The sequence below is a fragment of the Aegilops tauschii genome, chromosome 7 (genome assembly GCF_002575655.3).
Source record: "Aegilops tauschii subsp. strangulata cultivar AL8/78 chromosome 7, Aet v6.0, whole genome shotgun sequence".
Lineage (NCBI taxonomy): Eukaryota > Viridiplantae > Streptophyta > Magnoliopsida > Poales > Poaceae > Aegilops > Aegilops tauschii.
The window spans coordinates 240650908-240665457 of NC_053041.3; the positions used below are offsets into that span (position 1 = coordinate 240650908).

The window sequence follows — 14550 nt, forward strand, 5'->3', positions numbered from 1 at the left end:
ATAATAAAGGATGAACTGTTAAGGCGCGGGGATCGAACCTTGCTGTTGCAGCACCTCCACCGCCCACCACCCCTCCTCCACGCGCCCATCCCCCACCTACAGCACACAGCCTAGCTTCCAGCAGCGAGCCGCCACCTCGCTGCTGAGCAGCAGCCACCACCGCGCCCAGCGGCGTCAGATCGAAGTGGCGCTGCGCCTGGAGCTCCGACCCACTTGGTCGGCGAGCACCAACACCAGCCCCGGCCGCGTGCAGCGGGACCCACGAGCCACCAGCCCCGCGCCGGCGCCTGTAGCCGGCCGCACGCACGGATCCAGACGCGCAGGCCAGATCCACCGCGGGGATGTAGCCGACTCATGTATTTCAATTTATTATTGTAATTTAAAAAATATTTAATATAGAAAACAGAAGGGATAATAAAACACAAAAGGCTAAATAAAACCTGGTTACAAAATAATAAACTGATAAATTGCACGAAATGAATCAAAAGAAAAAATCGCCCAAGGGGCCGCTGACGTCGGGTTTCGCTGCAGGCGTTGGATCATTTGCGCGCAGTGAGCGGTGTATAGCAATTAGCAACCGCCAGTCGCATAGAGCGATATATACTGTTTTGCCCTCTCCCTAACTTGTGTGAAAGTGAAGTCTGAATGCTACAAGGACACCTGCGCTGGTGGAGGGTGGTCCTAGCCGCAGCAAAACCCACAGTCCCTGTGTCCCTCTTACACACTTAACAATCTCAATGTCCACAAGCAGAAAGCTACCCAAAAAAAAATCCGTAAATGCAATTTTGTACTCCTCGTAAAAAAATATAAGAGCGTTTATATCACTTTCTTCATAGAGGGAGTAATCGAGTAACCAACTTACAAAAGTGATAATACTACGAATTAAAATCCTTCAAATTTTCTATAAAATTCTTTCTAAATAATAAGTGCCACACATGTGGCAAATTCTTTAGAACGAAAGACAACCTAATAGACATCACTGAAGCTGCGAGAAAATAAGTGCTGACTGCATACAGACTAAAAGGGCATTACGGCAATGGCCTTCTTTCCTACTCTTGAAAAGCGTGGATCGACAATCATCTCATTCTTCGACAAGTTCTAATAGCTGGGAAACTTGCATGATAAATAGCCTGCAGGCAAAAGACATGGTAGTAAGCGATAGATCAACATTGAGCTGAGGTGTGAGCAACAAATCATTAGTCTCTAAAATAATAAAGGATGAACTGTTAAGCCCCCCCCCCCCCCCCCCCCAAAAAAAAGCACACATCAAGTCCAAATGGATTCTAAAAGTTATGTATGAAGTATATGCAAGAAACTAAAATAATACTGTATTCTCTATTTTTTTGCGAATAATAATACTGTATTCATTAGTATGCAATCAGAAAAAGGATCATAACCTGGGGCATTAGGCATAGAAAATGATAGGCATGAAATGCGAACAGCAAATCACACATGTTTCGAGGTGAAGTGAAAATACAATTCAGAAGTTTTTTTTTTGCGAATAATTCACAAGCTTAGTATGTACTCTACAATGGCGAGCCTAATGTTTAGCAAGATCAACGTTGAGGCAATGTGAAAACTTATCCAACTATTAAACTCATCCTGCTAAAAAGAAACTATTAAACCCATCAGCTAGTATCTATTTTCTCCATATTTACGGTCATATTTCTGTTAACAAGTATTATCGAAAAAATACTGCTGCTGCTAATTATCACCACATTATAATGACAACAACCACAATTACTGGAAAACAATTTTATCTAGTATAGCTAGCAAGCACCAAATTTGTAAAGATTTCCGAGCATTAATCAGGAATGCTTAGACGAACTTACTTGGATCTTTGTTAGTCTTCACTGCAAGGCCATTGAAGTAACAACTGCCTCCCTTCGCCTTGAACTGCTGCCAGTACGCATTGATCGCGTAGCTTGCATGCGCGTCGAGGGTGTTGGGCTCGTAGCACGCACCGCCGGGCTGGATGGCGGCGCACGTCCCTGTCCCTTGCCCGCACGCGTAATTCAGGGCGAGGGCCACCGCCGTCTCATTCAACGGCTTGCCACCGCCGGCCAGGACGCACCACTCGAGCTTGCCGGTCTGGTCATCCGGCGGCGGCAGCGGCGGGTAGGAGCGAGCCGTCCGCCTGCCGGTGAGGTCAATCTGGTACACCCACGTACCGTTCGGGTAGAACATCCCCCAGTGCCGCTCAGTGCCCGCCCCCGGCTTCAAGTCCTCGTTGTACAGCGCGAAGACGAACGCCGGCATTTTGGACCTCGGTCGCGCCGGCGTGCCGAGTTTTTTGTGCATCCGACGGGCGAGGTGGCGGTTGTAGAGCGCGGCGTTGCGCACGTTGGCGCCGGCCTGGCCCGGGTCGCCGGCGTTGGGCCAGCCTGTCTCCGAGATGGCCAGCTTCACGCCGCCGTACCCCAGCTTGTCCATCGCGGCTATGCAGGCGTCGAGCATTTGGTCGAGCAGGTTCGTGTAGGCGAGCCTCGTGGCCGGATCGACGTAGTGGCTGCTCGCATTGCCCTCGAAGAGCGCGTAGTCCAGCGAGATGTCCTTCTGGTTGGCCGCCCAAGGGAAGTACGGGTACGCGTCGACGAAGTAGTAGGAGCGGGTGTGGTTGAGGAAGTCGAGCAGCGGCCGCATGACGGGGTCGGCGATGTCCTCGCGGAACGCGCCGGCGGACGGCGGGTAGGACGCCGCGAGCGCGTCCATGGCGAGCGGGGTCCCGAGCTTGACGCGGCCGAGACCGATCGCGTGGAGCGCGTGGCGGAGGTTCTTCATCGCCGGCACGATCTTGCCCCACGTGGACGCCGCGAGGGCGGGGTAGGAGAGCAACTCGTTGCCGACGAGCAGGTACCTCACCCGCACCCGGGGGTGCCGCTTGAGGTTGTTGTCCACCCACTTGCGTGCGGCGGCGCGGGAGTCGGCCAGAGAGGGGACGATGTCGTTCGGCACCATGACGGAGACCGGGATGCCCGTCCCGGCCAGGGCGTGCAGGATGCGCTGGTCGGCGTTGTAGAGCTTGACGGCGCCCGCGTTCGCCTTGCGGAGGAGCTTGACGGAGCGCGCCGCCGTGGGGAGGTCGTCGCCGAGGTTCCCGTAGTTGACGCCGATGGCGCGGGGCCGCCTGTACGCCGCCGCCGCCGCCGCTGCATGCATGCAACAGAGGGTAGTTAGCCACGGTGGTGACTGGTCAGGAACTAATTAATCAAGTAACATTAGATTGGTGCACGGAGAGGGGAACGTGAGGGATCACCATGGCAGTGGCACGAGAAGGCGGCGAGGAGGAGGAGGAGGGCGCAGATGGAGGAGGACGCCATTTCTGCTCGTTTGTTCTCTTGCCAAATGTTGAATCTCTTTTGATTTTGATCTGAGATGGAATGGAGAGTGTTTGTGATCATATAAAGGGGAGGGCTTTTAGGGAGAGATTGGGTTAGATAATTATTAAGCCCACGAATATAATTAAAACAGGGAAGGAAAATAGCGCTACGTAGCCTTCTTTTCAGGGGATGCCGCTACCTAACCATTTTTCTCGGGGGTGCCGCTATGGGGAGTAACCTGGAAACCCTAAAACGGCGCAACAGACGCTCCGGGTTGGGAACACTAACAGACCCCGCATGTGAGCCGAACTGCACTAACAGTATCATTCCTTGTGACTGCACCAGCAAAAGAGTAAAGTGCGCACCTAAAAAACAATGCAGAATACGTTTGCTGCAATTTACAAAGGGCGAGCGAAAACTTGTCTCAGTTACCTTTTCTTTGGAGAAATCTCACCCAGTTTATTGATTCGAAACCATGTTTGTATGTACATGTCTCAGTTACGTGACATCATTCGGGTCGATATGAGGGCGATTTAAACATGCTTTTTCGGGGACAGACACAGGCTCGCCTCAGGGTGGGCCCTTGCGTCGCTGCTATTGGGCTGGCCCAGTAGCTTCGTTCATCGCCTGTTTGTTTGTCCTATCTTCTTTGCTTATGCCCTAAAAAAAATCTTCTTTGCTTCTCGTTTGTTCTTTTTTCTACTACTTTTTAATATTTAAAAATATAGTGTAACCGCATATATTTCAAAAATTAACTTACAACTTTATTTTGCAGAAAAAATCACCGTGAATTTAAAAAATGTTAGCATGGTGTAATTTTTTTATGAAAACGTTCATCGCAATTTTTTAAAGTAATTCTAGCATTCAAAAAACATTTACAAAAATTTCACTTGTTTGAAAAAAGTGTTCGTGGATATTTTAAAAAGTGTGCACAGTTTGAAAAGTGATTGTGTAATTTAAAAATGTTTCGTATTCCCTTCGTCCGAAAAAACTTGTCCAAGCTTGCCCCTCAAATGGATGTATCTAGCATCAAGTTAGTGCTGGATACATCCATTTAAGGGACAAGCTTTTCTGGACGGAGGGAGTACCATTCAAAAATATGTTCATTATGTTTTTTCTAAATGTCTGTGACATTTTTTAAAATATTAAACAATATAATATCCACTTAAATAAAAAATGTTTCATGTCATTTAAAAAATCACTTGTTTCATAAAAATGTTTGTGATATTTTTACAATTTTTTTAATAAAATATAAAAAACATCTTTGCGTGCTTTTTAAAAAATGTATCATTCATAAAATGTTCAATGTGTAGTTGAAAGTGGTTAACATGTATTCGAATAAAATGTTCAAACATATATTTTGAAAACTGATCATAATATATTTGGAAAACTTATAATGGTGCGCAAGTGTATTATTCGTCGCACACACCCTTACACTTGTGACGCCTCTTGAAAACTTGCATTTTGTGACGCCCCTTGAAAACTTGCAGTTGCGGCCCTCCTTGAAAACTTACAGGTGCGGCGCATCTTGAAAACTTGCAGTTGCAACCCTTCTTGAAAAACCTATAGTTGTGCCCTCTCCTGAACAATTGCAGCTGCTCCATCCCTTGAAAACTTGCAATTGCAGCGCAACTTGTAATTTGTGACACCCTTTGAAACATGCAGTTGTGGCGCCACTTGAAACCTTACAGTTGCGAGCCCCCCCCCCTCTTGAAAAACTTGATGCTGCGACCCCTCTTAATAAGTTTCAATTACGAAGGCCCTTAAAACCTTGCGGTCGCGAGTCCCCTGAAAACTTGCAGGTGCGCCTGGGTTTCAACACTTGCAGTTGCATGTCTAGTGGTGGACATGTGATTGGCTGACAATCCCTTTCTCGCCACGAGTAATCGCTTTGAGGGTTGTGTAGTTGCATTCAGATTATAACACTTGTAGTTACCGTCTGCAGGTGCTGCAAGATGTCGGAATTGACTGCAGAAGCAATGCTGCATTGGTTGCCTTTTGTGTGCTAGAAATAGTTGCGGGAGATGTTGCATCCATGGGTGCCGTGTGCTGGAACCGGCATGGAAGGAAGCTGGAACGCAATGGGCTTTCGCTGGCTGCATTTACTGGAACCGGCAACTTCGTTTACCGGAACCGCCACCGAATTTGCCGAAACCAGCGCCTCAAGCGTGGACTAGCCACAGTGGAGAGTAATATACATTAGTAACATACACATTTCCCTAGACTATGTTACTACCTTTATAGTGGGTAGTAAGGCCCTTCCCAGTTCTCCACCATGGACAGGTGCTAAGCATGCCACATAAGCGAAAAAATGACATGGCACAATATTTAAGGAGGGAAGAGAGTACTTTGGTGACCCCAGGAAGAACCAGTGCCAAGCGCGAGAACCTACGCAACCCACTTAAATGAAACAATTTGACCAATGCATGAAAGACTTTAGGTGCTAGCTCATTAAATAAAGTGTGCTTAGTAACAACAAGTTAAGCACCTATGCATTGTGGAGTTGAGTTGCTAAGGTATTTAATACACTCAGCACCTCATCTAAGCACCTTTGCATTGGAAGAGGTCTACTCCCTCCTTCCATCTATATAGGGCCTAATGCGTTTTTCAAGACCGCCTTTGACTATTGACAAGATTAATATTACATGACATGCATAACATGAAAATTATATCATTGAAAGCTCCTTTCACGTACGAATTTGACGATATGCTTTGTGTAAGTTGCATGCCATATATTATTGCTCTAACATTTGGTCAAAGTTAGTCTTGAAAAACGCATTAGGCCCTATATAGATGGAAGGAGGGAGTAACATAAGTGTGGTGCTATGCAAAGCTTCATTTATTAGGTTATAGACTCATATTGTATTGGTATGTGTGATGTTAGTTGTAGTATGAGTAACTAGCTAAGTTACTCAAACTATCTCTCTCCTCATTAACGCATTGCCACATAGGAAAATTTGCTGAGTTGGACTCGGTGTTACTGCTGAAGTTACTCCCACTGTGGCTAGAAATGTTGTAACCCGCCGCAATGAAAGCTGGGACTGGCGTCAAATTTTGTTGGAACCAGCGTATTCCTAGGTGGCAACCACAGGCACGGCGAATACTTTTTTTGCTGCATCCGCAAAGCGCAAAAGCTACAACCAGTGGTGACTTTTGTTGAGACACGGAAAACCAACGATGGCGAGTGGCGTCGACGGGAGCCGCGAGCAGGCTGAAGATTGGGATGACGAAAACGAGCGGAGCTGGAACCATGGTTCGTCAGAGCTGCATATCGTGGCGTCTGGGAGCAGGTTTTGCCTAGCTACATCTAGGCTATCTCCCAGCGCGTCGAGCGGCGGCGAACGGCGACGAGTGGTGCGTCGAGGCCGTGGGGCGTGGAGCTACGCGCGCACGGTGGCGTATCTATTTTTTTCCTTGCTCGTGACCATGAACCGCGGGAGGAACAGGGGGCGAGAGAGACGACCCCGTGCAATCCTGTGTGTCGGGAGGGCAACTAATCCAACGGATGCAGGGCGACCAGTCGGCCGGCGCCTAGCATTGGCTAAACTGAATTGTTACAAGAGAGTTAGAGCATCTCTAAAAGACCCCGTATACTCACGTGAACTGTATGTTGGGGAACGCAGTAATTTCAAAAATTTCCAACGCACATGCAAGATCCATCTAGGTGATGCATAGCAACTAGAGGGGAGAGTGTTGTCCACGTACCCTCGTAGACTGAAAGCGGAAGCGTTATGACAACGCGGTTGATGTAGTCGTACGTCTTCACGATCCGACCGATCCTAGCACCGAAGGTACGGCACCTCCGCGATCTGCACACGTTCAGCTCGGTGACGTCCCACGAACTCTAGATCCAGCTGAGGTCGAGGGAGAGTTTCGTCAGCACGACGGTGTGGTGACGGTGATGATGAAGCTACCGGCGCAGGGATTCGCCTAAGCAATGCAACGATATAACCGAGGTGGAAATCTATGGAGGGGGGTACCGCACACGGCTAAACAATCAACTTGTGTGTCTATGGGGTGCCACCCTCCCCCATATATAAAGGAGTGGAGGAGGGGAGGGTCGGCCCTCTCTATGGCGCACCCAAGGGGGAGTCCTACTCCCAGTGGGAGTAGGATTCCCCCCTTCCCTAGTTGGAGTAGGAGAAGAAGGAAGAGGGAGAGGGAGAGAAGGAAAGGGGGGCCGGCCCCCCTCCCAAATCGGATTGGGCTTGGGGGGGGGCGCCCCCACCTTGGCCGCCTCCTTCTCTCTACCACTAAGGCCCATTAAGGCCCAATGACTCCCCGGGGGGTTCCGGTAACCCCCCGGTACTCCGGTAAATGCCCGAACTCACCCGGAACTATTCCGATGTCCAAACATAGCCTTCCAATATATCGATCTTTATGTCTCGACCATTTCAAGAATCCTCGTCATGTCCGTGATCACATCCGGGACTCCGAACAACCTTCGGTACATCAAAACACATAAACTCATAATACCGATCGTCATCGAACGTTAAGCGTGCGGACCCTACGGGTTCGAGAACTATGTAGACATGATCGAGACTCATCTCCTGTCAATAACCAATAGAGGAACCTGGATGCTCATATTGGTTCCGACATATTCTACGAAGATCTTTATCGGTGAAACCGCATAACAACATACGTTGTTCCCTTTGTCATCGGTATGTTACTTGCCCGATATTCGATCGTCGGTATCATCATACCTAGTTCAATCTCGTTACCGGCAAGTCTCTTTACTCGCTCCGTAATGCATCATCCCATAACTAACTCATTAGTCACATTTCTTGCAAGGCTTATAGTGATGTGCATTACTGAGAGGGCCCAGAGATACCTCTCCAACAATCGGAGTGACAAATCCTAATCTCGATCTATGCCAACTCAACAAACACCATTGGAGACACCTGTAGAGCATCTTTATAATCACCCAGTTACGTTGTGATGTTTGATAGCACACTAAGTGTTCCTCCGGTATTCGGGAGTTGCATAATCTCATAGTCACAGGAACATGTATAAGTTATGAAGAAAGCAATAACAATAAACTAAACGATCATAGTGCAAAGCTAACGGATGGGTCAAGTCAATCACATCATTCTCTAATGATGTGATCTCGTTGATCAAATGACAACTCATGTCGATGGCTAGGAAACTTAACCATGTTTGATTTACGAGCTAGTCAAGTAGAGGCATACTAGTGACACTCAGTTTTGTCTATGTATTCACACATGTACTAAGTTTTTGGTTAATACAATTCTAGCATGAATAATAAACATTTATCATGATATAAGGAAATATAAATAACAACTTTATTATTGCCTCTAGGGCATATTTCCTTCAGTCTCCCACTTGCACTAGAGTCAATAATCTAGATTACACAGTAATGATTCTAACACCCATGGAGTCTTGGTGTTGATCATGTTTTGCTCGTGAGAGAGGCTTAGTCAACGGGTCTGCAACATTCAGATTCGTATGTATCTTGCAAATCTCTATGTCTCCCTCCTTGACTTGATCACGGATGTAATTGAAGCGTCTCTTGATGTGCTTGGTTCTCTTGTGAAATCTGGATTCCTTTGCCAAGGCAATTGCACCAGTATTGTCACAAAATATTTTCATTGGACCCGATGCACTAGGTATGACACCTAGATCGGATATGAACTCCTTCATCCAGACTCCTTCATTTGCTGCTTCTGAAGCAGTTGTGTACTCCGCTTCACACGTAGATCCCGCCACGACGCTCTGCTTCGAACTGAACCAACTGACACCTCCACCATTCAATAAAAATATGTATCCGGTTTGTGACTTAGAGTCATCCGGATCAGTGTCAAACCTTGCATCGACGTAACCGTTTACAACAAGCTCTTTGCCACCTCCATAAACGAGAAACATATCCTTAGTCCTTTTCAGGTATTTCAGGATGTTCTTGACCGCTGTCCAGTGATCCACTCCTGGATTACTTTGGTACCTCCCTGCTAAACTAATAGCAAGGCACACATCAGGTCTGGTACACAGCATTGCATACATGATAGAACCTATGGCTGAAGCATAGGGAATGACTTTCATTTTCTCTCTATCTTATGCAGTGGTCGGGCATTGAGTCCGACTCAACTTCACACCTTGTAACACAGGCAAGAACCCTTTCTTTGCTTGATCCATTTTGAACTTTTTCAAAACTTTATCAAGGTACGTGCTTTGTGAAAGTCCAATTAAGCGTCTTGATCTATCTCTATAGATCTTGATTCCTAATATATAAGCAGCTTCACCGAGGTCTTTCATTGAAAAATTCTTATTCAATTATCCTTTTATGCTATTCAGAAATTCACTATCATTTACGATCAACAATATGTCATCCACATATAATATCAGAAGTGCTATAGAGCTCCCACTCACTTTCTTGTAAATACATGCTTCTCCAAAAGTCTGTATAAAACCATATGCTTTGATCACACTATCAAAGCGTATATTCCAGCTCCGAGATGCTTGCACCAGTCCATAAATGGATCGCTGGAGCTTACACACTTTGTTAGCACCTTTTGGATCGACAAAACCTTTTGGTTGCATCATATACAACTCTTCTTTAATATATCCATTAAGGAATGCAGTTTTGACATCCATTTGCCAAATTTCATAATCATAAAATGCGGAAATTGCTAATGATTCGGATGGACTTAAGCATCGCTACGGGTGAGAAGGTCTCATCGTAGTCAACTCCTTGAACTTGTCGAAAACCTTTCGCAACAAGTCGAGCTTTGTAGACAGTAACATTACTGTCAGCGTCAGTCTTCTTCTTGAAGATCCATTTATTCTCTATCGCTTGCCGATCATCGGGCAAGTCAACCAAAGTCCATACTTTGTTCTCATACATGGATCCCATCTCGGATTTCATGGCCTCAAACCATTTTGCGGAATTTGGGCTCATCGTCGCTTCCTCATAGTTCGTAGGTTCGTCATTGTCAAGTAACATGACCTCCAGAACAGGATTACTGTACCACTCTGGTGCGGATCTTACTCTTGTTGACCTACGAGGTTCGGTAGTAACTTGATCAAAAGTTTCATGATCATCATCATTAGCTTCCTCACTTACTGGTGTAGGAATCACCGGAACTGATTTCTTTGATGAACTACTTTCCAATAAGGGAGCAAGTACGGTTACCTCATCAAGTTCTAGTTTCCTCCCACTCACTTCTTTCGAGAGAAACTCCTTCTCTAGAAAGGATCCATTCTTAGCAACGAATATCGTGCCTTCGGATCTGTGATAGAAGGTGTACACAACAGTCTCCTTTGGGTATCCTATGAAGACACATTTCTCCGATTTGGGTTTGAGCTTATCAGGTTGAAGCTTTTCACATAAGCATCGCAGCCCCAAACTTTAAGAAACGACAACTTGGGTTTATTGCCAAACCACAGTTCATATGGTGTCGTCTCAACGGATTTAGATGGTGCCCTATTTAACGTGAATGCAGCCGTCTCTAAAGCATAACCCCAAAACGATAGCGGTAAATCAGTAAGAGACATCATAGATTGCACCATATCTAATAAAGTACGATTACGACATTCGAACACACCATTACACTGTGGTGTTCCGGGTGGCGTGAGTTGCGAAACTATTCCGCATTGTTTCAAATGAAGACCAAACTCGTAACTCAAATATTCTCCTCCACGATCAGATCGTAGAAACTTTATTTTCTTGTTATGATGATTTTCCACTTCACTCTGAAATTCTTTGAACTTTTGAAATGTTTCAGACTTATGTTTCATCAAGTAAATATACCCATATCTGCTCAAATCATCTGTGAAGGTCAGAAAATAACGATACCCACCGCGAGCATCAACACTCATCGGACCACATAAATTAGTATGTATTATTTCCAACAAGTCTGTTGCTCGCTCCATTGTTCCGGATAATGGAGTCTTAGTCATCTTGCCCATGAGGCATGGTTCGCAAGCATCAAGTGATTCATAATCAAGTGATTCGAAAAGTCCATCAGCATGGAGTTTCTTCATGCGCTTTACACCAATATGAGCTAAACGGCAGTGCCACAAATAAGTTGCACTATTCATTATTAAACTTATATCTTTTGGCTTCAATACTATGAACATGTGTGTCACTACTATCAAGATTTAGTAAAAATAGACCACTCATCAAGGGTGCATGACCATAAAAGATATTACTCATATAAATAGAACAACAATTATTCTCTGATTTAAATGAATAAACGTCTCGCATCAAACAAGATCCAGATATAATGTTCATGCTCAACGCTGGCACCAAATAACAATTATTTAGGTCTAAAACTAATCCCGAAGGTAGATGTAGAGGTAGCGTGCTGACGGCGATCACATCGACTTTCGAACCATTTCCCACGCGCATCGCCACGTCGTCCTTAACCAATCTTCGCTTAATCCGTAGCTCCTGTTTCGAGTTGCAAATATTAGCAACAGAACCAATATCAAATACCCATGCGCTACTGCGAGCATTAGTAAGGTACACATCAATAACATGTATATCAAATATACCTTTCACTTTGCCATCCTTCTTCTTCGCCAAATACTTGGGGCACTTCCGCTTCCAGTGACCAGTCCCTTTGCAGTAGAAGCACTCAGTCTCAGGCTTAGGTCCAGACTTGGGCTTCTTCACTTGAGCAGTAACTTGCTTGCTGTTCTTCTTAAAGTTCCCCTTCTTTCCTTTACCCTTTTTCTTGAAACTGGTGGTCTTGTTGACCATCAACACTTGATGCTCCTTCTTGATTTCTACCTCCGCAGCCTTTAGCATCGCGAAGAGCTCAGGAATCGTCTTATCCATCCCTTGCATGTTATAGTTCATCACGAAGCTCTTGTAGCTTGGTGGCAGTGATTGAAGAATTCTGTCAATGACGCTATCATCCGGAAGATTAACTCCCAGTTGAATCAAGTGATTGTTATACCCAGACATTTTGAGTATATGCTCACTGACAGAACTATTCTCTTTCATCTTGCAGCTGTAGAACTGATTGGAGACTTCATATCTCTCAATCTGGGCATTTGCTTGAAATATTAACGTCAACTCCTGGAACATCTCATATGCTCCATGACGTTCAAAATGTCGTTGAAGTCCCAGTTCTAAGCCGTAAAGCATGGCATACTGAACTATCGAGTAGTCATCAGCTTTGCTCTGCCAGACGTTCATAACATCTGGCGTTGCTCCTGTAGCGGGTTTGGCAACTAGCGGTGCTTCCAGGGCGTAATTCTTCTGTGCAGCAATGAGGATAATCCTCAAGTTACGGACCCAGTCCGTGTAATTGCTACCATCATCTTTCAACTTAGCTTTCTCTAGGAATGCATTAAAATTCAACGGAACAACAACACGGGCCATTTATTTACAACAACATAGACATGCAAAATACTATCAGGTACTAAGTTCATGATAAATTAAAGTTCAATTAATCATATTACTTAAAAACTCCAACTTAGATAGACATCCCTCTAATCATCTAAGTGATCACGTGATCCATATCAACTAAACCATGTCCGATCATCACGTGAGATGGAGTAGTTTTCAATGGTGAACATCACTATGTTGATCATATCTGCTATATGATTCACGCTCGACCTTTCGGTCTCAGTGTTCCGAGGCCATATCTGCATATGCTAGGCTCGTCAAGTTTAACCCGAGTATTCTGCATGTGCAAAATTGGCTTGCACCCGTTGTATGTGAACGTAGAGCTTATCACACCCGATCATCACGTGGTGTCTCGGCACGACAAACTGTAGCAACGGTGCATACTCAGGGAGAACACTTATACCTTGAAATTTAGTGAGAGATCATCTTATAATGCTACCGTCGAACTAAGCAAAATAAGATGCATAAAGGATAAACATCACATGCAATTAATATAAGTGATATGATATGGCCATCATCATCTTGTGCCTTTGATCTCCATCTCCAAAGCACCATCATGATCACCATTGTCACCGGCTTGACACCTTGATCTCCATCGAAGCATCGTTGTCGTCTCGCCAACTATTGCTTCTACGACTATCGCAGCCGCTTAGTGATAAAGTAAAGCAATTACATGGCGATTGCATTTCATACAATAAAGCGACAACCATATGGCTCCTGCCAGTTGCCGATAACTGTGTTACAAAACATGATCATCTCATACAACAATTTATATAATCACGTCTTGACCATATCACATCACAACATGCCCTGCAAAAACAAGTTAGACGTCCTCTACTTTGTTGTTGCAAGTTTTACGTGGCTGCTACGGGCTTAGCAAGAACAGTTCTTACCTACGCATCAAAACCACAACGATTTTTCGTCAAGTTTGCTATTTTAACCTTCAACAAGGATCGGGTGTAGTCACACTCAATTCAACTAAAGTTGGAGAAACAGACACCCACTAGCCACCTGTGTGCGAAGCACGTCGGTAGAACCAGTCTCGCGTAAGCGTACGCGTAATGTCGGTCTGAGCCGCTTCATCCAACAATACCGCCGAATCAAAGTATGACATGCTGGTAAGCAGTATGACTATTATCGCCCACAACTCTTTGTGTTCTACTCGTGCATATAACATCTACGCATAGACCTGGCTCGGATGCCACTGTTGGGGAACGCAGTAATTTCAAAATTTTCCTACGCACATGCAAGATCCATCTAGGTGATGCATAGCAACGAGAGGGGAGAGTGTTGTACACGTACCCTCGTAGACCAAAAGCAGAAGCGTTATGACAACGCGGTGTATGTAGTCGTACGTCTTCACGATCCGACCGATCCTAGCACCGAAGGTACGGCACCTCCGCGATCTGCACACGTTCAACTTGGTGACGTCCCACGAACTCTAGATCCAGCTGAGGTCGAGGGAGAGTTTCGTCAGCACGACGGCGTGGTGATGATGATGATGAAGCTACCGGCGCAGGACTTTGCCTAAGCACTGCAACGATATAACCGAGGTGGAAATCTATGGAGGGGGGCACCGCACACGGCTAAACAATCAACTTGTGTGTCTATGGGGTGCCCCCTCCCCCGTATATAAAGGAGTGGAGGAGGGGAGGGCCGGCCCTCTCTATGGCGCGCCCAAGGGGGAGTCCTACTCCCGGTGGGAGTAGGATCCCCCCTTCCCTAGTTGAGTAGGAGAAGAAGGAAGAGGGAGAGGGAGAGAAGGAAGGGGGGCCAGTCCCCCTCCCAATTCGGATTGGGTTTGGAGGGGGGGGGCGCCGCCACCTTGGCCGCCTCCTCCTCTCTCCCACTAAGGCC

At 46.0% G+C, this 14550-nt stretch overlaps 1 protein-coding gene across 1 annotated transcript; it reads right to left on the reverse strand.

Annotated features, from left to right (window-relative positions):
- Positions 1 to 748: 748 nt before the first annotated feature.
- Positions 749 to 3320, reverse strand: LOC109731955 (probable glucan endo-1,3-beta-glucosidase A6). The gene is made up of 3 exons (XM_040394183.2): positions 3257 to 3320; positions 1833 to 3149; positions 749 to 1130 (listed from the first exon to the last, which is right to left on the reverse strand). Exons 1-3 carry the CDS (start codon positions 3318 to 3320, stop codon positions 1099 to 1101), a joined length of 1413 nt encoding a protein of 470 aa, XP_040250117.1. The 3' UTR covers positions 749 to 1098.
- Between the last annotated feature and the right edge of the window lie 11230 nt (positions 3321 to 14550).

Excerpts from the sequence above, each read along its gene's own strand:
- LOC109731955 (XM_040394183.2), bottom strand. The coding sequence starts at position 3,320 with ATGGCGTCCTCCTCCATCTGCGCCCTCCTCCTCCTCCTCGCCGCCTTC. Across the intron at positions 3,150-3,256 it reads CTTCTCGTGCCACTGCCATG|CGGCGGCGGCGGCGGCGTAC; the intron begins GTGATCCCTCAC and ends GCATGCATGCAG. Across the intron at positions 1,131-1,832 it reads GAAGACTAACAAAGATCCAA|GCTATTTATCATGCAAGTTT; the intron begins GTAAGTTCGTCT and ends TTTTGCCTGCAG.